General features: G+C 36.1%; 1 protein-coding gene across 28 annotated transcripts in view; it reads right to left on the reverse strand.

Moving 5' to 3' along the window:
• The window catches only part of NRCAM (neuronal cell adhesion molecule), a 151,291-nt gene that overhangs the window by 31,012 nt on the left and 99,387 nt on the right, over window positions 1-20,892 (reverse strand). For 17 of the 28 annotated variants that reach the window (XM_071733617.1, XM_071733604.1, XM_071733600.1 and 14 more), the window contains 14 exons: window positions 20,274-20,405; window positions 11,317-11,460; window positions 10,277-10,388; window positions 9,790-9,956; window positions 9,559-9,706; window positions 8,917-9,041; window positions 8,130-8,159; window positions 6,681-6,782; window positions 3,380-3,577; window positions 3,196-3,266; window positions 2,128-2,353; window positions 1,866-1,981; window positions 1,045-1,249; window positions 724-846 (listed from right to left, as the gene is read on the reverse strand). In XM_071733617.1, coding sequence (XP_071589718.1) covers window positions 724-846; window positions 1,045-1,249; window positions 1,866-1,981; window positions 2,128-2,353; window positions 3,196-3,266; window positions 3,380-3,577; window positions 6,681-6,782; window positions 8,130-8,159; window positions 8,917-9,041; window positions 9,559-9,706; window positions 9,790-9,956; window positions 10,277-10,388; window positions 11,317-11,460; window positions 20,274-20,405 — 1,899 coding nt within the window. The remainder of the gene's footprint in view (window positions 1-723; window positions 847-1,044; window positions 1,250-1,865; window positions 1,982-2,127; window positions 2,354-3,195; window positions 3,267-3,379; window positions 3,578-6,680; window positions 6,783-8,129; window positions 8,160-8,916; window positions 9,042-9,558; window positions 9,707-9,789; window positions 9,957-10,276; window positions 10,389-11,316; window positions 11,461-20,273; window positions 20,406-20,892) is intronic. The other 11 variants (XM_071733614.1, XM_071733618.1, XM_071733615.1 and 8 more) reach the window with 1 other exon arrangement.

Raw genomic sequence — 20,892 nt, forward strand, 5'->3', positions numbered from 1 at the left:
TCTAAGTATGTGAATCCAATGCAACTGCATCCACATCGAATCATCTGAATGTGCACATATTTTAAACATGGATCATTAAAAAATTCTGAAATTCAAAACTGGTTACATCATAATAAATTCAGTATGCTTGTGAAAAAAAAACTGAAGTCACTTTTATCTAATGCTGAGGAAGTTGGTAAGTGGAAAACAACAAATGTCCTTTATCTTTTCCACGCATTAAAATCTCTTGATTTCCAGTGACACTGCTGATAAATTTCTGGCAAGTAAGCAGTGGCATGGGGGTCCTAAGGGAGGGACTTAGAGCTCTGAAATGAGCAAACAGCACCCTTATAATTTTTTTTCATTTTAAAAATAAAGAAGAAGAATTTTGATCTACTTACTTCCAATGATATTTTATCTGCAGCTAGAATATAGGGTAAGTGGTAATATGTTGCTAATAACTTGGCTGTCAGTTATAGGTAGGACTTCAGTTACCATTTTTTAGTGAAAGACAGTTTGAAGAAATAGAAGTAATGGAAAAATGCTAATGTTGTACATGAGCCAGTGAAGCTTACAAAATAGAGTAATTTAATTGTCAAAATAAATTAATCTTTTCCAAACTTGACATCTACAATGCAATCATATCTTACGTACTTTATAAATTTGAAATCCTTTTTTTTTAATAGATTGCTATTTGGGAGACACATTGTCCCAGTTAAAGTTATATATTCATGACTAACTTACTTGGCTGAAACTTCAGTATATATGATGTCAAAACTCCATTTGGATGAGTAGGTGAACCCCACTCCAGAGTCAGAGAGTCCAAAGTTGGGTTAGTAATCTTCAAAAAGGATGGTGAGCCGGGAACTTTAAAGAAAAATATACAATAAATACAAAGTAGATTAATTCAAAACAGCTCAAGAATTATTAATTCTTACGACTATTAACTCTATTCAGACAGATAATTTTATGATGTCCAAGATGCAAATTCAACAAATGCACCCTTAGTGTTCTATTTCTGAATATACCACATTTAGTTTATTCTTAAACTTTCTCATTTCATACCTCCTTCAGGGGTTCTAAATAATTTGTCTGGGCTTGCTGGTCCTTCTCCTTTACCATTAACAACTCTGACATTCAGCTTGTAAGAACTATAGGGCTCCAGCCCTGGCAGCATTCCCACAGTCTTGTTTCCCCTGAAAGTCAAGATCTTTTTTTCTACATGCCGCCTACTCCTTCTGGATAGACTCTGCACTTTCCAGTAGTAAACCTGGAGAGAAAAGAGAATCTACAGTGAGTGTTTAGGTGTTCTGATTTTACTAACTCTAAGCTTTTCCATGAGTACCCATGGATTAAGGTAGGAATAACTGCAATTTTAATAAACTCAGGTGAGACATATCACAGAGCTTTACTGCTCCAGAAACAGACTTTGTTAGGAACAGTCATGTCTACAAAAGTGGGTGAAGATTACCACCTGCCAGTTATGCTAATGCTTAAAGCCAGTTTGACACAAATTCTAGTTTGGAAGAGCTTTGCTCTAGCATGTGATGGTTATGATGCAGCAAGCCTGTCTGAGAGGCAGGATTCATTGATACCATCCATTGGAATACAATCTGTAAAAGTATTACAATTTTTTAAATCTACAAATTGTATTCAAACAGAATGTCAAACACATCCCATTTTTCTTCAAGGACCATGTGAAACTGGAACTTGACTGAACTCCAAATTAACTGTGTCAGTGCTGGTGCTCCTGTCAGAAAAACTTGTGAGCTCACTGAAAAGCACAGGTCCTCTTATGTGTCAGCTACTTCAATCTGGATACAGTCTCATTTAGAAAGTGATCTATTTTAATAAACAAGGAACAGAAAGCTTTTGACAGTACTTACTTTGTACCCTTGAAGGTGTCCTCGGACAGTTTTTAGTGGAACTGGGTCCCAGTGCACCTTTGCTAAGGTGCTGTTAATAACAAAAACCTGCACGTTGCCTGGAGCAACCATTGGCACTGTGTGGAGAGGATGCAACAAGTACCTGGTTACAGTGAGACAAACGCTGCATTCAAGGAGTAGGTTAAAATGTTTAAAATACACATTTAGGTACATATTTCATTGTTTTCAATTTAGGACAAATAAGTCAAACTTCCAAACTTACAGTCTTCCCCTGAATGTCCAATCACCACTGATGGTTCTGGTGCATACCCCAGGTCATTTAAAGCTTGCACTTTTATTTCATAAGGAACAAAAGTTGGTGTGCCAGACACAATATATTTAGATACATTTGCAACTATAACAGAGGTCCATTCATCATCAACATCTTTCTGACGCCAGCTGACTTTGTACTGAAGCCCTGGTCCATTAGACTGAAAACCTTTTAAAGACTGAAATAAGAACAGTACATGAAATGTTTTTTAAAATATCCTGAAAAAAACCCAAAAGCAAATAAACAAGCAAACAAAGGCACAAAGGAACTACACAGATTATTCTTAAGAACTTAACTCAAAATTTTCCACCATGTTCTGCGACAGAAAACTGCTGAAATTTCCAGTCTATGTAATTTACCTTCTACATGAGAGCAGTTCAACTGCTTTTCATGCAACTGTACATTGTGATTTCCATATATATGGACCATTTTCAAATATTTCTTACAAAGTGGAAGAGGGAAATCCAGACTTACATCAACACCCTATAAACCATGTTCCCTAGACAATGTTTCTTACCAGGGTTGGGAAACTTTTTACATAGGTCTCCTTGGGTTCCTGTCACTATGGTAAGGGCATCATAGAGACCATGTTTGTGGAAAAGGTGTTTAGTGGAAGAGTGAACAGTAATTTAGTTTGCCACAAAAGTTGAGAGTCGAATTAGCATTCACATTAGAATTAATTCTAAAAATAAGGCTTTATTTGACATAAAACATAATTTAAGCACTCCTAAATTGGCAGCAAAATATCCTGTATTACCAAATTAATGGTTTTTCTTGAGAAACTACTCCAGGAAAATAGCAACATCTTAAATGTCAGTACTGTTCATAATGCATGTTTTTCCCTGACAATAGAGATGGGAAAATGTCTGGATTTTTTTGAGAATGTTTTAAGAAAGTAATGTATTTGTTATTCTCATAGAATGTTCACAGTCAGATTATTATTATTTTTATTATTCCCTAAAAGAATGTTACTCACTAATCTGTTATCAAAAAACATAAACCTCAAAAAAAGAAACTTACCTCCCACGTTATTACCAAATTGTCAGGTTCTGAGCCTATCCCTTGCACATTAGAAGGATTTTCATCAGGGCCTAAAAATAAAACATTTATATGTGAACACGGATGACTTCAGTTTGCATTCCAAGAAAATTCAGTGCTGTTTATAGTACAAATCAATCTCTGGTGAGTGGGAACAGCTATTTACTTGCAGATTTTGTCAGGTACTGCTCAGATGGTTCACTAGGCTGGCTCCTGCCAATCTCATTGACAGCTATCACACGGAATGAGTAGTTGACGTATGGAGACAACTTCAACTGAACTGTTGTCTGAGTTCCAGGGACTTCCGTCTGGTAATGCCATACCCCTGGTTCATGCAGCCCATCCTCATATTCAATCACAAAGCCTGTAAATAGAAATTGAATCCAACTTTATGTCAAAACTTGCAACACCTTCCTAGATCACTGTAAGCTTTTCTGAATGAGCCAATTAATGCTTTTAAAAGTAATGGGAATTGAAATGTAAGTAAGGGAGGCTGGAGTGAGGAGGGAAACAGCCTCTTCTCCTTAGAAAACTCTAACAGGATCAGGGGGAATGGATGGAAGCTGCACCAGGGGAGGTTTAGGCTGGATGTTAGGAAACAGTGGTGGAGTCACCATCCCCGAGGTATTTAAAAGGCATTTGGACCTGGTCCTTAGGGACATGGTTTAGTAGTTGACTATGGTGTTGGTCAAAGGTTGGACTGGATGATTTTGGAGGTCTCTTCCAACCTAAAACCTTCTGTGATTCTGTGATAAACTGGAACAAAAATCTGTGGATCTCAAAAGTAATGACTAGAAATAGCAGAAAAGCACTGTTACTTTCATTGTTTGGCATTCTGACTAAGGCAGCTACCTGGCAGGTAACACATAGTTACAAGAGCCTCTCTCAGGCACTGGATTTTAATGTAACAGGAACCCTTGAAGAATCACAGCAAAAAAGTGGGACAAGACTGGAATTTTCATGTAAATGTCTTATTTGGCTGATGGTCTTAGTTGTATCAAGCTGACGGTACTTAGCATCTGTACAACATTAAAACCCTCTGAGTTTTCCATTTCACCCAATAAAACCAGTGAAGAATTATTTAAAGTCAAGAACCAACACTTGAGGAAGGTTTTTGAGAGTACTTTTCAGTATCTTCAAATTAAGTCAAGGAATGCATGTTCAGAAGCTAAATTTTTGAGAGTTCTCTGTGAACAGTAGGATTACTGTTAACACCCCAAAGGTAAATATAACCTCAGGGATAAATACATTTTTTACAGCTCCAAAAAGAAAATCATATTCATTAACAAAGCCAAAAAGACATTTTTTAAATCTGTGAAACAACCAAAAAAAGATTCTTGCTCTTAGGTATGAGATACTAATTTTGAAACACTTCAGAAGAATTGTTAGGATACAGCAAATAAACGGGAGAAGAGTGTGCAGCCTGAATATATTCCATGGAACTTTAAGTTTAGATATACAATGCTTACATGAACATCAGAAGTTTGTGTGTTGTGCAGCTATTTTTTTTCCATTTCATGTAGAGGTGGGGACAAGAAACCAGAATATTTAGTTTCACTACTAAAAAAAATCTGAGGGTCATCTAGGAATTGCTTTTAAAAGAATACTTCCAGTACTACATAGAAATAATGCAAAATTTGATGATCCAAGATGTTTAAGAAGTAAAATAGATAAGTAGTACTAATCATAGCCTTCTGAACTTAAGGTCTGCAGGTTTCATCCTGACCTGAGCATTAAGAGGGAGAGCTGTCCCCAGATTAGGGCCTGAGTCATAGCTGGTATTGTGTGCTCAGACACAGAGGTCTTGGGATGGGTGTTTGCTGGACCAAAGTCTTTGTTGAATAAGTCAAAATATTCCATGCTGGGAAAAAAACCCAAAAAGCACCAAACAAATTTTCAGTACTGCTTTCAGTTCCCTCATATCTAGTGTTCTGCTTGCAACCCTAGTAGAAAAAATTGTAGGAGTCTTCAAGGAAAAAACAAACAAACCTATTAGTGGTTTCAAAGAGATTCTTGCATGTCAGTTGTACTACTGTATAAATGGAACACTCATGATGGAGTGCTACCTTTTCAATCCTGATCTGTACTTCCAAGTGACAGCAGCAGCAATAATTAGTTTGCTTATGAAGCAAATGTCTTGTTTTGCACACTTTCAGAAGACCATGCAGCAATAGAAACTGCCTTATAATTAAAACCAGCATTAATTAGTCAGAATACTTCAATTTCTAATATCAGAGAGCATGCAATAGCTCACTTCTAGAGAAACTCTGACATGAACCAACACCACCTAGTATCATCTCTTTTGAAACAGTGTGATCTCATTCCTACAGAAACACAAGATATGTGTCTTCTGGTCTGGAAAAAAATGAAAATACCGATACAAGAGCATAGGCATAGATGATAAATTCAACTACTTATATTAAACTTTAAAAAGTGTATTACTAGCTGAAATACATTAGACAAATCTGAGAATGCAAAACTTCAGCAAACTCCCTTGGTGTTTAATTAAAATGCAGTCAACATCTTTGATGTTTTCTAAAATTCTTTTTCTACAGAACTTCCTTTCCAGATGCATGATCCCTATGGTTTGTGATCAGGGTTCATACTGACCAGCATCTTGCCCTGGAGACCAACACTCAGTGAGTCAGCCTAACTTTTTCATTCTAATGATAACATGGACACAGGTCCTGGTAACTTGGGGCAGTTATTAACTAAAAATACACTGCATAAACCATTAAATAATTGTATTAAATTGCACATAACAAAAAAAGTTGTCCTAACAAATTCTTCTTTCTGATTTCACTGATTTTTTAAAAATAAACAGTAACATCCTTCTTCCTCCTAATTTCCCCCTCTGTCCTCTCTATCCAATATAAGCAGGAGAATCTTTCATGTTTTTCTGGGAAGAATAACAGCATTTAAGATAAATTTCCTGTCTGAAAAGTTTATAGATGTTTATTTTCTCTGTCTTACGGATATGCTTTATTCTGCTAGACTAGAAAAAAAGCATCTTCCTTATGTTTTCATTAAGAATAATCTTCTGTATCAGTTGAGATGGATAATCCCTAAAGATACTGGTGATGACATCATCTCAACTTCATGGGAATTGCAAAAGATTTAAGGCAACATACTAGCAGTGCTCTCCTTCAGAACTATGTGTAACTTTTTACTCAACTAATGAACAAATCCACTCTCTACATATTCATAAGATGGCCTTGTCATCCAACACTCACATCCCTATCAACTTCTGTGCTAACTAGCACATGTTTTTTAATCAAAAGCCCAGCTTTTAGGGCAGTAAACAAGTCTTTCTGCTTGGTTGTCAGCAGAGGATATTCAGTGAATTTTTGTTCTGTAAATAAATGGAAAATGTAGCATATTCATTTACCATCCTCCCCCATGGCACACAAAATTTATCTCAGAAGTCTTTAGGACCTGAGAAGGGTTAACACAATGCTGTGACATACTTGTAATGGGGCTGTTATTCTCATCTCCTGGTATCCATGAGAGTTCAATGCTTCTTTCCAGCTGACCTGTCAGTTCCAAGTCAAAGGGTGGATTTGGCCGAGCTGTAAATCAAGTGAACACAAAGCAAATAACCCACCAGAATATGTAGTTTCAGCTTTGAAAAAATCCTTACATTCCAGTCATAAGAATTCCACAAATACAAGAGGGCCTCGCTTACATAAGAATGATTTAATGACCATTAGCATGCAACTGACACATAAGAGATAAAATGGAGAAGTGATGTATCTGGAAGCTTCTGAACATTAGCAAGAGTCTATTAAACTTTATCTACATCTGATTGCAATGTAGTATAAAATTGCTATGAGATGCAAAGAATTATGAAACTCATGTTTAGTTTATCTTTGAATAATTATGTGAGGTTATCTATTGTAACTAGAAATGTTTAATAAAACAGAAAAATAAAGCAGCATTCAGATCAAAGAAGCTTTTCTAGAATCACTATGAATGTTTTGCATGTGAATTCAAAACAACTGTAGTTCAAATAAAAACTAATTGCAAGTTACTAAGTCATTTATTTTGTGCTACATTAAAAAAAATCCTGAATACCAAGCAAGCTGCTATATACATCCTCATAATGCATAAAGATGTAATTATCCATTCCAAATTGAGGAAAATAATTCATTATGTGATTTGTTACACAAAAATCAAGAATAATGAGTAGGTTGATTTCAGAATACATAAGCATTTTCACTGAATGTGATAGATTTTACACAAAAGTACTTAAGTCACTCAGACTTAAGGGTATTTTTAAGCAAATTATACTGCATTTTTAAATACAAATTCAGAAAAAAATATTACCAAATTAAAGGCTGCATGCTGTCAAGACTGCACCTGACAGAAGGAGGTTTTTGTGAATTTCCTATTTAATTTTAAAATCCTTTGCAGCTTTACCAATCATAAACCAAGATGTTCAATACAGACCTATCCATTTTATGAGTGACAGAAACTGAACACAAACTATGAAGTAAAGCACAAGGGGCCTAAAGCTATCATCTAAAGCAATAATTTGATTGGTGCAAATGCTTCCATAGTGAATTAGTTTTCAATGAACAGGTGGCTTTACCTCTTAGATCTTTCATTTATTATAAAGCTAATTTGCATTACAGTGTCCTCTATAAGAAAAGCATTATCACACTGGAAACAACTGTAAATAAAAATACTTTATCTCTGAAAATTATTTATTCCCTAAAATAAAAATCAGCCTGCACTGTAAAATTCCTAAGTCCAGTATTCCAGTAATGAAGCAGTTGGTAAAATGGGATGAAAACACACACGTACACACACAAAATCACAGGAAAAAGGGAAAAAAGAAAAGATGTTGCACTTTGTAATAGGTAAATGAGAAATATATCTGGCAGATGATGTAGAAAGAGTTCATATTAGTTTACCGTAAATGATAGCTGGAGTTGGGGGAGCAGCTGAAAAGAACATTAATATAAAGGATTTAATCAGTTAGTAGCCATAGAGAAAGAACACTGTAAGTAGCTAAAGACTGTAATTATTAGAGATAAAGCAAGGGGTATTTTTGAGTATTTTGCCCATTTTTGGTAAGATCGAGAAAATAAATTAAGTAAGCGATCTTATTAAAACTTTTAAAGAAGTACAAGAGGTTTGGAGCATGCCATTCCCAGATAGAAATAAGACCACAACACAATATTAAAACAGAAGCATACTTGACTTTGAATCTCAGCTTGAACTCCAGTGAGAATAATTTGGAATATATAATTAAAACTTTTTTAAAAACTGGGGCAAAGTGACATATTTTGCAACAATCTGCAATCCCAGAAACTCAACAGAGAGAACTAATTAAAAAAGAAAAGCCTTGTAAAGTCATACAATCAAGCATGCTTGGTCTTTTTGAGGAGTAACTTGCCAAACAGATTCTGATGTTCAAATACTCTGCAATATGTGACCCAACTATAAAACTACACAGCATGAAGCTGAATGTGTCCTGTATCTACTGAGCCTTTTAATAAGTACCTGATTGAAAGGCAAACTTTAGGCTAAGATTCTATTTTAATAAACTGAAACATTTACAAACAAGTGACATTTCCTTTGTCCTGCCCTACAAACCAAGCCTATGTTTGTGCTTTTCATTTGAAATCTAATGCTGTTTTTATACTTAACAGTAATTAAACACAGATCTGATATCATAAAGTTTGAGAGTATTCTTACCAACAACAGTCAGCACAGCACTTGCTGAAACACTGTCCAGAGTAGTATTAACTATGCAAGTGTATGTTCCATCATCTTTATCAGTTACATTCATAATTGTCAAGTTGTCTTTACCAACTAAAAACCTGTAAATACAATAGATTCAGTGATTGAATACTGACCAGTCACAGTCAGTAACTGGTACTATTACAAGAAACTTCAGTAAAACATGATCAATTCCCATATACTTGTGTATTTCAGCAAATACTGAGACAGCAATGTAGGCTATGGGACTCTGTCAGCCTTTTCCACAGTGTTCTTGACCATCTTACAGTAACTCTTTGTCCTAAAGTACTTTTAATTCCAAATATGTTAAAATTACTTTTCATTATCTGTGATCTAGAGCAAAATAGCCTTCCTTATCCCTTTGGCTTCTATGCCAATTATCTTTTCCTTACAACTGATGCATACAATGTGCACAATTCAGATTTTTAATACATTCTTTGATTTTGAATTCTATATTTTCACCATAAATAGTCATTATATTTATCAGTCTTCTCTGGCAACTGTAAGTAGGCTAATATGTTCCTTTCAAAGATCAGAAAAGGAGCAGTCAAAAGAAAATAGAAAATTAAAAATAAAGGAAAATTATCTTGTCCATACCTTTCATCATCTGGCAATTCATCATTGTCCTTCAACCATATAACTGTTGGTGATAAGGTGGAATCATGTTTTATTATACACTCAAATGAAACTTGGCCATATCTCTGAATCACTTTGTATTCTGGCTGTTTGATTATCATTGTTGGATCTGAAATGTAAAACAACTATTAGGTATTTAGAAAGTCTGAATTTCCATGCTAACCTGTGATCAAAGAGTGATTAATTTCTTACCTTTAACTTCCAATTGCACCTCATTTTGTGTCTTTCCTAATTCATTCCTTGCTACACAAGTGTATGTACCAGTACTATCCTTCTGAGCCACTGGAATTTCCAGGGTTCCATTATCATGGAAAACATATTCATTGCCACGCAAGATGCTACCTTTCACTCCCTTAAACCTTTATATAAAAAAAAGTAACATCATTATCAAAATCATACTTAAACTCTGTTGTATTTTATCATCAGAAAATGTAAAGTTTGGACTGTCCCACTAGAAAATACAGACAGAATAAAATCATGAAATTTAAGCTAACTTTCAGGAGATAACTGCTGTCACATTAAATATATGTTATACTGAATTAGTGTATTGTAATCAGCATACACTTAAGAATACACTATTTTAAATTGTAAATAGAGTAAAAAGGGATCTAAAACTTGAAATGCTGTTTCCATAGACACAGCTGTCTCTTTTTACTTAAGCACAACAATTACAGCTTACCATTCAATTTCAGGCTTAGGTGACCCAAAATAAGCACAGTCTAGCAATGCAGGACTATCTGCGATGACTTGATACAGTTTATTAGCAGGAGTTAGAATTCTGGGTGGCTCAGCTGAAAAGACAAAAGGTATCTGCTTATAGATACAAAGATACAAATACAAAATACCAACACATTCAGAATGGCCTAAAGAGTTATATGTTAACATCCTTCTCTGAAGGGATTTCTGGTCTCAGTCTAGGTCCAAATAAACACTACTGCCAGTAGCCTGAGAAAACATTAATGTAGAAAAATTATTTAGTGTAAAACAAAAGCTTCTTTCCCATTGACAAGCAATAGGGATGGGTGCCAAAGGCAATGGTTTCATTTGAAACATGTAACATCCTTCAAGCAGAGCAACTCCTGGGAACAGACTGAACTACATAATTCAGAACAAATCTGCAGACAGAAAGAAGCTAAGATGTATTTTTTGTTAAACATCTACATTTTTAAAAGGAACAATGGAACCAAAGGGAGTTATTTCATTTAAAGGACAGTGCCTCTTAATCAAAACATCTGCCGCTTCCTACAGAGGAGTCTCTAAAGGTCGTTCTGCCTAGGATTTTTTTCATAGCTTTGTTAAATTCAGCAAGAACTACTGAGTCTTGGAATAAGAAGTATGTTCTTGCAAGGCCTTAAAGACAAATGCATACTCATGTCCCCTTGCAATAGTCAATGAAAGTGTACTGAAATCTACTAAGGAATACTAATTCCTGCCTTATTAGTTATTTTTCTGTTTGCTTGATTTACAGAAAAAAAAAACCAAAACCAACCAAACAAAAAGTGATAAAGTTTCTTCCAAACTTTCCCCAGATTTCACAATTATCCATCTTATGAATAGTAAAAGTGAAATTCAGGAATATCCTGCCAAAAAAGCAAGGGCTTAGGGAACACATTCATTCCGCCTGAAGAGCTCAAGCACGGCTTGAGTATGCAGCCTGTGAAGCAGCCAGAGATAATGGAATATGCAAGAAAACAAAAAAATACAAAGTCTGTTTCTTACCCAGAACATTCACAAATGCATTTGCTAGCAAGTATCCATATTCATTAGAAGCATTGCACTGATAGACAGCACTTGACCTTTCTTGCACATGTGAGAAAATAATGGTATCACCATCTACCTTTCTGCTGGGATCCTCTGGAGCAACTGTTGAGGTAAAAAAGAAAAAAATAGTTTTTCCTGAATTGCTTCTGAACTGTATGTTTCATACTTCTCAAAAGAAGATACAATTTGAAAGACCAATATGCCCTTTCTACTATTACCCTGACTGTTCACTGTTTAAGATGTGAATTTCAATATAATTAAGGACTTTCTTCCAATTCTACACATATTTAACCCAGAATGGTACAGTTTCCATTTTTTTGAAGGTTTTTCTTGTTGCTTTTTTTTCAAAGAAGTGAAGATGAGATGGTATTTTGCATGCACTATAGAGGAAAAAAATTAATATGACAAGATTTAGCAAATACAGACAATATATGAAAAAAATCAGGAGATATTTGAGTGTTGAAAGATGTTAGAACAACACTGGAACTTGACAATTCTCTGTGACTTAAAGGTTTCAGCTTCTCAAGCTAGTTGTTATATCATAAATAATTATCCAAACATAAATATAGCCTTACACAGTTGAAAACTATTTCACAGGAAAACAAGTAATTTTTTCAGGCAAAATCAAGTCCTCAGAGCAGTAATAGTAGTTCAGTAGGTGGCACTCTTTCCCTTTTCTAAGAATTACACAATGCCATTTCATCAACTGTTCTGTAACAGCCTGAGCTGTCAAACAGCTCTTGCATCTCAGAAAAATCAAGAATATAACAAAAAATAAAATTCTGAAATATTACTGAAGAATAATAGCTGCCAGTTATGACACAAGTGGATGGAAATGAAGAGATACAACAGAGAAAAAACAGCTGTAATGCTGCAATGCATAAAACTGCACCAACTAAAATATTTTAAGTAAATATTAAATCAAAACACATCAAAGTATTATTAATATTGAAAGTTAATGGTGAAAATATCTATATGAATATAAACACATATATGCATAAGTAAATTGGCTGCATCATCAAAATTGACACTCATATATATTATTAGAACTTGAGCGTGTATTTGTGGAAGACACTTCCATATAAAATAATTTCTCATTTCTTTGGATTCATAGAAAAGATCAATTAAGTAAATTACATTGATTTTTCAAGTGGCAAAGCCTTTTGATTCAGTCAATATCCCAGTGCCCATTTTTAAGGAAAACGGAGGAATTTCTCCTATATTTTCTCCAATTTGTTACTGAATTCTCTTAGAGTGAAAAATGAAAGGGGACAGATGAAGGGGACTCCAGTTCTATGCTCCTGCTTAAGGGTATTATCATCTTGGCTGAACACTAAGACCATTTTGCATGTAAAGTAATTATGTAAATTTCCACACAGATGCCTCAAGAACAGTTTTCAACTCCATTTTTAACTCTTCCATCACTTTGAGTTTCATAAAGCAATATCACAAATTTTCAATATCACAAATTCAAAAACTTCAGAAGGGAAGAAAAAGGTATTACTGGAATTTAAAGTGCTTATTCCCTGGGAGGCTGGATTGCAGGCATGTATTTTTCTCCTCTTTTGCTTTGCTTCCTATTGTGTTCCATGTTCCACTTTGCTTCCTATTCTATGTAAATGACATTTTCATTAAAAAAAATCCATGATCTGAAAATAGATGGAGCAGGTGAGTAGCCCAGCAGGCAGGCCAGTCAGCTGTGAGAAGTGCTCTGTTTCTGCATACAAATCACTCTTAAATGGAAAATAGGCACAACCACCCTCCCAGGAGACAGGAGATCAGCCTGCAGCACTTCTAATCATGGCTCCTTCTAGCCCTGGACTCTGGGTTTCTCTCCACTCCTGTCCTCTGAATCTTGCAGCATTCTCTGAACACAGAGCTTTAAGAGGGGCATGGATTCCTCCTCCTCTCCTGTACCTAATACCTTCAAGGCTGATGGTTGGGCCCCTTTAGAGAGATGGAAGCTGTTAGTTCAGTCCTCTATGACTGGAACTGGATCTTAAGAGAATGATCTAACCATGAAATTGTCCTATGGAAAGAAGGGCATCTTCCCTTCCCATTGCTGTATTGAAGAAGGAAGAAAAAAAAAAATAATAATAAATAAATAAAAAAACCCAAAACAAAACAAAACAAAAAGAAAACAAAAAAGAAAAAAAAGAAAAAAGAAAAAAAGAAAAGAGAAAGAAAAAAGGAGAAAAAAAGAAAAAAGAAGAAAGAGAAAAAGAAATAAGAAAAAGGAAAAAAAAAAAAAGAAGAAAAAAAAAGAAAAAAGGAGAGAAAAAAGAAGAGGAAAAACAAGAAGGAAAGAAAGAAGAAAAAAAGAAAAAGAGGAATAAAGAGAAAAAAAGAAAGAAAAACAGTAAAAAAAAAAAAAGGTGAAAAGATGTCCCTCTTATTTGAGGGAATGGAAGTAGGTGTCTGTTCTCAGGAAAGAGCTTCAGGCTGTGAGTCCCAGCCCCAAGAGGAAAAAAACCAAACTGAGGAAAGTGTCAGATTAGTCTCTGCTTCCTTGAGACTGCTCCAGCCACTTGCATGCTGAAGGGCACAGACTTTAGGAAGCTCCATGTGGAGCCTGGCATCTATTCAACAGTCTGTCCTCTGACATACCTCACCCTCCCACGCAACACCAACAGAACACACACATCTTTGCCCATGGACTACACCAAGTTTTGCAGGGCCAGACCCTAAAATCAAGATGCTGCTTTAATGTTATTAAGCCCATGATGCTGTGCTCACACACAGAGAAACATTGATGCTGAAAGGGAGCTCTGGAGGTCATCTGGTCCAACCCCCTGCTCCAGCAGATAGTGGAAGGATATTATATAATGTTATCAGTTCAAATAAATTATACAAACTTCAGCCTGATCTGTAAGATAGGTGTTTGGGGCAGAAAATGATTAAGACCTGAAGTTAGTTTCCCACCTTCAAATTCTCTAGCTCAGATTTTTAAAGCTCTATTTAAAATTGAATGGGGGTGGGGGTTGGAGGGGAAATCCATTGCTAGGAGTTGTGGGGGGGGTTTAACTTAAACACAAATGAAAAGCTTCATTGTGAGAGTGGTCAAACCCTGAAACATAATGCCCAAGGAGGTGATGTCTCTTAAGTCTCTCTGTCCTTGGAGATAATCCAAAGATAATCCAAATCTTTTTGGACACAGTCCTGTCCAACCAGATGCAGCTATCACCCTGCTGCAGGCAGGCAGGTTGGACTAGATGGTCCTTTCATCCCCAGCTATGCTGGGATATTGTGGCTTTAAAAACAACCTAACAATGTAGATGGAAAAATAATTCACTGGGAAGGAGGTATGTATTTCTGATTGTGATTTGCAATTTGATATTCTTTAAAAATAGTGTGCAAATCACCATTCTTGAAATTCATAGTTCCTTATATTATTACCACATTCTGAAATACAACAGAGTATGAGATTCAGCTGACTTCAGAAGTTCTCAGCTCTGATAACTTAGACTCCACGTTCCAGAGGGCACTGAACTAGGGTGGCTTTTGTTGCTTTTTGATGTAACCTAGAATACTGCAGATTTTTTCCCTCAAGCATGTTGTGGATTACAATTTTAGTTGAAGTTATGAGTTGTTAGTTCTGAGGGCTAACTGTTTCTATTCTGCAGAGCAAATGCTGATGTCGTCCTCAGATGTGCTAGAGATTATTCCCTCTGGCTGAAAACAAGCTGGAAAAGAAAAGAACAAAATGACATGACTGCTTTTTCCCTCTATCAGTGAGAACACACACATCTTTGGCATGTGTAAGAACTAATCTTACCAAACCAGTAAAATGTTCCAGAAGAAACACAGTGAAGGAACAGAATAATTTCTCTTTAAAAAAAAAAAAAAGGCAGAAATATTCATTACTGTCTTTACATGCCTCAATCTTTTTTAGCAAGTCAAAGTTATGAATGAAAAGTAATCAGTCCTGCTATGTGTTCACAGTGGCTGTACAGGATTGCTGGAAAACAAATGTAACAACACAAAGTCTATTGTTTTAAGAGTTACAGTGTTTATTCACACATTTCTTCAGTAAGGCTGAGCTATCATTTTGCATCAATAGTAGAACATTAGCTTCTCAGAGAAGCTGAGACAATTATTTGATTTAGATTTTTATACTGAACATTCATTGTAGCTCTACTACTACTGTAATTCTGTCCTTAAGTTTATGCACAAATAATAGTGACTGTAAATGGGCACATGATATCACTACTGGCTCTTCAGCTGTGATTTTCAGTAACTCTCACTTCAGAGATAGCTTTGAAGACCCTGCTATTATGGAAATACATGAAGAAAGCAAGGATACGAGTGTAGAAACATATGGTCCTTGCAGAGTGATGCTTATATATGCTTTTCAAGTTCTGATAGGATCACAGGGTTGTTTATATTACAGTAACTTGCTACAAGTATACTTCTTGACCTGATTATTCTTCCAGAAACTCACATTCATGGGTAATTTATGAATATAGCAAGAATTTGCAAAACTAGAAGATTCTTTCTGTGGTTAAAACTAACTACAATTGATTGACTGTAATGGGATTTTTAAAGAACAAATATTTCCGGACATCTCTTTTCAGATAGATTAGCTATGACAACAGAAGAAAGTGATAAAAGGAGGTTTAATGGTATCAATCAACCAGCCAAGAAAACTGTGAGGAACATCCAGTGTGTGTTCATCCTTGTGGCTTGATAAGAAGCCCCTTTATGGGGAGGGAATGAACATCCAATTATGATGGATGAGCATCCATCATAATGATGATGGATGAGCATCCAGTTGACATTTCTCTGGTTGTAGCAGACTTTCCTCATAGCATCTGAAAGCCCAAATTAGGGGCTATTAATCAAGATAGACCTGTTCCCTCACATCTCTGCTCATTTTGCCTAAATAGAGTATTATATATTTGTAGAATGCTATGTGATTTAGATCCTTTTTTCTTCCTTTTTTGGGAGGTGAAGGCAAGGTGGAATTAGCAGCTATGCTTTTGGAGTTGAAAAACTGGTAGTGAAATAGCAAGGGCAGGGAGTAGAGTGTACCAGACATTTGAGGACCTACAGGGTGAAACCAAGATTAAACCAAGAAAACCAAGAAATTGAAGTAATTCAGTTTTGCCTTACTTGATCCCTTGCAGTGAACTGACAAAGACTTATTTCTGGAAGAGGTAGGACATCAAAGAAGATGTCATATACTTTTCTTACCAATCTTACCTGCTCCCCAGCAAAATATTTTCCTGTGATCACTAAAATTCTTTTTTCCAACTTTCAGATTCTGATAGTCCTATTAACTCCTAAGGGCCAACAAACCATTACCTGCACTAGCCACAGTTATGCATAAGCAAACCTGATTATCAAAGGTCTTTTTATCTGCTGTAGGTCCTAGGCTAGATGCATGGTTTCAGTACCATGAAAGCAGAAGCAGTGGACAAATGCCTGCCCTGGCAGACATCTCTGAGACTGCAGTCCTTTGGGCATCAGAGTCCAGCAGATTTCCCCCCACCCTCCCATGGCAACGCTGAACAGCTTGTGTGTGTATTCACAGAGAACATGACGGGTGACAAATCTCTCAGCCAGGGATTATCAAGGCCTTTCATGAAGGAAATCTAAGGGCTAATGTTTCTCCCTTAAATTCAATGTGATTACTAGTGGAGACTAACTAAAACCTAAGATTCAGTGTGAAATGTGATACACACAAGTAAGGAACATGTTGAAAGAAGATAAACAGAGTCTTTCAGTGCACTACTTTGTGTAAATGTGTGTGTATTTAATATTTAATAGCTCATCATGAACTATAAACCACTGAACCAATAAATTAGTCTTTTGTGTAGTATTTGCAATGCCCTTCTGAAGCCCAATTATGAAAGTGGTTCCCCTTCCCAATTAATCTGGGTTGTTACTTTCTTAAAACTTGAGATGCTTTATGCATGGTTTCCCTTTTGTAGAACCATGCTGAATACCTAAGCAGTAAAACACAACAGATTATGCTGGGGTATAAATAATGCAGATCTTAAGTGTTAATTGAAGCACAAGGCAAGGCAGACTCATGGCCTGAACTTTCAATTGCAACTTGCCAAAGTATTTCTAATTGACCTCAACAGGACTGTGCATGCGAGTTCAAATTACTCCTGTGTGTAAACATAAGGAGGTTAGGTCCTTATCACTCCAGCGTGTCTGAAGCAACTTGCTTCACAGACATGTTGGAGTTTTTCTCTCAAGCATTATTACTGAAGAAAATTGGTTAAAATAATTCAAAAAACCTAAAAGCTTCCCTTAAAAATATCTTTTTACTCTGATTAATAAAATCTGCAACAAAATTCACACCATTGCAATTATTTTGTTCGCAGATGCTTAAGACACACTATATTTTTCTTCATTCTTTCCTCTTCCCCTTTGGTATTTAAGCCTCACCCTTTGCCTGAGATATGGACGAATGGTTCCTTCTTCAACATTCTCCCTTCCTTGTCTCACTCTATTATGGAAAAACAAAACCGGAAGAATTAAGCATCTCCTGGTTGTGCTTTCCAATAGAAAATTAAAGTATTGCAAACAGATTACAGGGCCACAGGAGGCACATTGTGGGATGTCTGATGACAGCAGGGCTTTGAAATTCAAATGTAGCTCTCTTTCTTTGAAATCCTGCCATGGGTGTAGCCCTCTCAGCACTGCCCTGAAGCTGAAACAGCTGCTTTACTTTCCCTTTACAGTGATTCACTAATCATTCAATTGGGAGAAATGAGGCTCAGTTCCATAATTTAGTAACAAGTGAACAAAAAAGCACACTGTACTTGGTAATTACAAGACAGCTTTTGGTAACTCAGAATAATACAAAAACACAAGTATTGTCACAAGGGCACTTTCTGAGATCACGAGGCTTCTCTATCTTAGATGCCCTGACAGACTCAGTGTACTGGAGTATCCATAAACTTGCACCTAACTATTTAAGGTGGATAAAACTTCAGCTTTTCTCAGCAGTGAAAAAGACCTTTAACATAAGGCTGAGCTACCCAGTTGTTTATTTCCTGTGTTATTTATTATTTTTTTCCTACCAGTGCTGGGCAGTTAATTTAATTAAAGTCTCGAGTGGGCAATTTAATTAAAGTCTCTTCAATTTTACTGAGTTCCCTTCAATAAGACTCTGTGTACTGATTTCTAAAGGCCAGACAGTGAATATATGCTGCCCTTGTATTTGGGAAATCTTGTAAAATCCTACAGCTGCTTCTGAAAACTTCTTAATGTATGACTGATATCCTGCAATTCTGGAAAATGTAATTTTCTGTCATTTGAACAGCATCTACTCCAGCTTTGACAAGGAAGCAGTGCAAGGCAAAGGTAGATCTCATAGCCAGGTGAAAAAGATTCCATTAGTCAGGAGGCCTGAAAAGAAGAGTTAAACCAGCAGAATAGCAGGATAAAAATCTCCTCAAAACAAACAAAAAAGAGTTCATGGTAACTATACAGAAAATGGTAAGGAAGATGAGACAAAAACCCAAAAAGAAAAGAGTGGGACAGGTACCAGACCTGGATTATAGGGCATGCACTATGATTTATTTACATACAGTATATACAATACAAAATCACATTGATATTTTCCTCCTTTCCTATAATATAATTGTTTGGTGAGGTTAATGTCAGCTTAAAGAACTTATGTAACCAAGACAAATCTGTCATATTAAATCTCAGGCTTGTGATCTTAACTTACATTTAATTAGAATTCCTGAAATGGGTTCTTTGCTAAATATTTCTATGTTTCACTATACACCCTTGATTTTCCCCTCAAAGTTTCTTGTTTTTCCCTTCCATTCAGTTTATTGTCTCTTGTATCATAAATATTTTGAACAGCTCTAATGAGGATTCTTATTTACCTGTTGCTTTTACCTATATTGTAAACATAGAAAAACCTCCTCCATCTCCCATGCTCTGTGACATTTACTCCATCAACAGATTTAGCCATCTCCTGAAACTTCTACAAGTTCCACTATCACACTTTCAATAGCTCAGCAGAGACCACTGCTTTAAAGCACACCATTTCTCATGAGTTAACAGTGTGGATTATTTTTATAAGGTCTTTCTGCTAAAGAGGAAGGACAAGGGTAGAAGAATCAAATGTGATTTTACAGCACAGGCTATGCTGAGTGCAAGCCAAGAACAGACTGCAGTGTCCCCCAGCAAGTTCTTCCCAAGTTGAGCTATACATAGCAGCTACCCTGTCCCTGTCATGCAGCGTTGCCAGTCATAACACTGCAACAATTAAGTGACTCAATCATCAATTCAGAGTTCCTTTTCTTCCCATGAACACAGAAACAGCTGTTGCACTGCCTTAGGGGTTCCTTTTCTCTGCCACTTGCTTGGCACAAGCTCTTTGCCAGGCACTTGCTGACACATTCGGGCAGTTTCGCTGCTGCTGCTTTTTAGTTCAGAAACCTGGGAGGCTCAAACAAACTCTAAGTTGCAAATCCTGCAGAAGTGCTCTACACACCCACAGGTGAGGACTTGACTTTTCATATCAGCTTTATGATTCCTAGACAAAAATCAGTGTTGCAGTGGGGTGGCAAAGGAGAGAGCTAGCAAACGTGGCTGCCATGGAAACACAGTGGTTAAAAATTACACCCCAGCAATATTCCTACAAAAGAGATATTTCCCTCTCTTCCTACTGCCCCATCTCCACAAGGACAGTACCAGTAGAAGACCAGACAGAATAACCAGGAGCATAGTCACAATTTTATGTGCTCTCAAGCACATTAGAAGCATGTTTTATTGTTTCACTTTTATGAACCACAGTATTTTTTATCACCTTTATAGTTTAGCATTACCTGTCAAGCAAAAACTACTCAAATATATACTTCTAATTTATATTTGAAAAAAAATGCCCTGATGTTCCTCATATTCTCTTACTCATGCTCCCACAAGATAATTAAGAATCTTACTTGCTATGGGAACGCCATTTGCCAACCAACTTATATCAGGCTTTGGGTTGCCATTAGCTCTGCAGATCAAATTCCCATGTTCTCCAGGAGACAAGACTAAGTTTCTGGGTGCTGTTATCCAGTATGGGGCAGCTAGGGTTAGGAAGAGAAACAGAGCAATTGATTTCCAAAATTATTTACAGAAAATCATAAGGTGCTGTCATGGTAATACAAAACACAATTCAAACAAGGTATGTATAGATACAGACTTACAGTGTTAATTTATATAAGTGTGTGTTAACATGTGTATCTGATACTTAATGTTTAACTCATAGATTATACTTTGGTTAAACTGAGCTACTGACTACCCATTGCATTAAAATTCTAAAATAATCATCAAGAGTTTTTTTGTTTCATTTAGGGTTGCCTGCCTTAATTGGCCTTTCCTAAAGAAGCAAAATTTATCTGAGTATGGCATTTGCAGAGACTGCAGTGGTCTTTTGATTTATTCTGGAGATACCCATGCTCACAGCAGTTAGGCTCTTAGAAATTAATTCAGGTTTGATTACACAAAGAGATTTCATGTCAAGGGTGGAATAACCACAAATTGCATATGCTATCATGTCTTGCAATTAAATTT

Source organism: Heliangelus exortis, chromosome 1 (assembly GCF_036169615.1).
Source record: "Heliangelus exortis chromosome 1, bHelExo1.hap1, whole genome shotgun sequence".
In the NCBI taxonomy this organism is placed as follows: Eukaryota; Metazoa; Chordata; class Aves; order Apodiformes; family Trochilidae; genus Heliangelus; species Heliangelus exortis.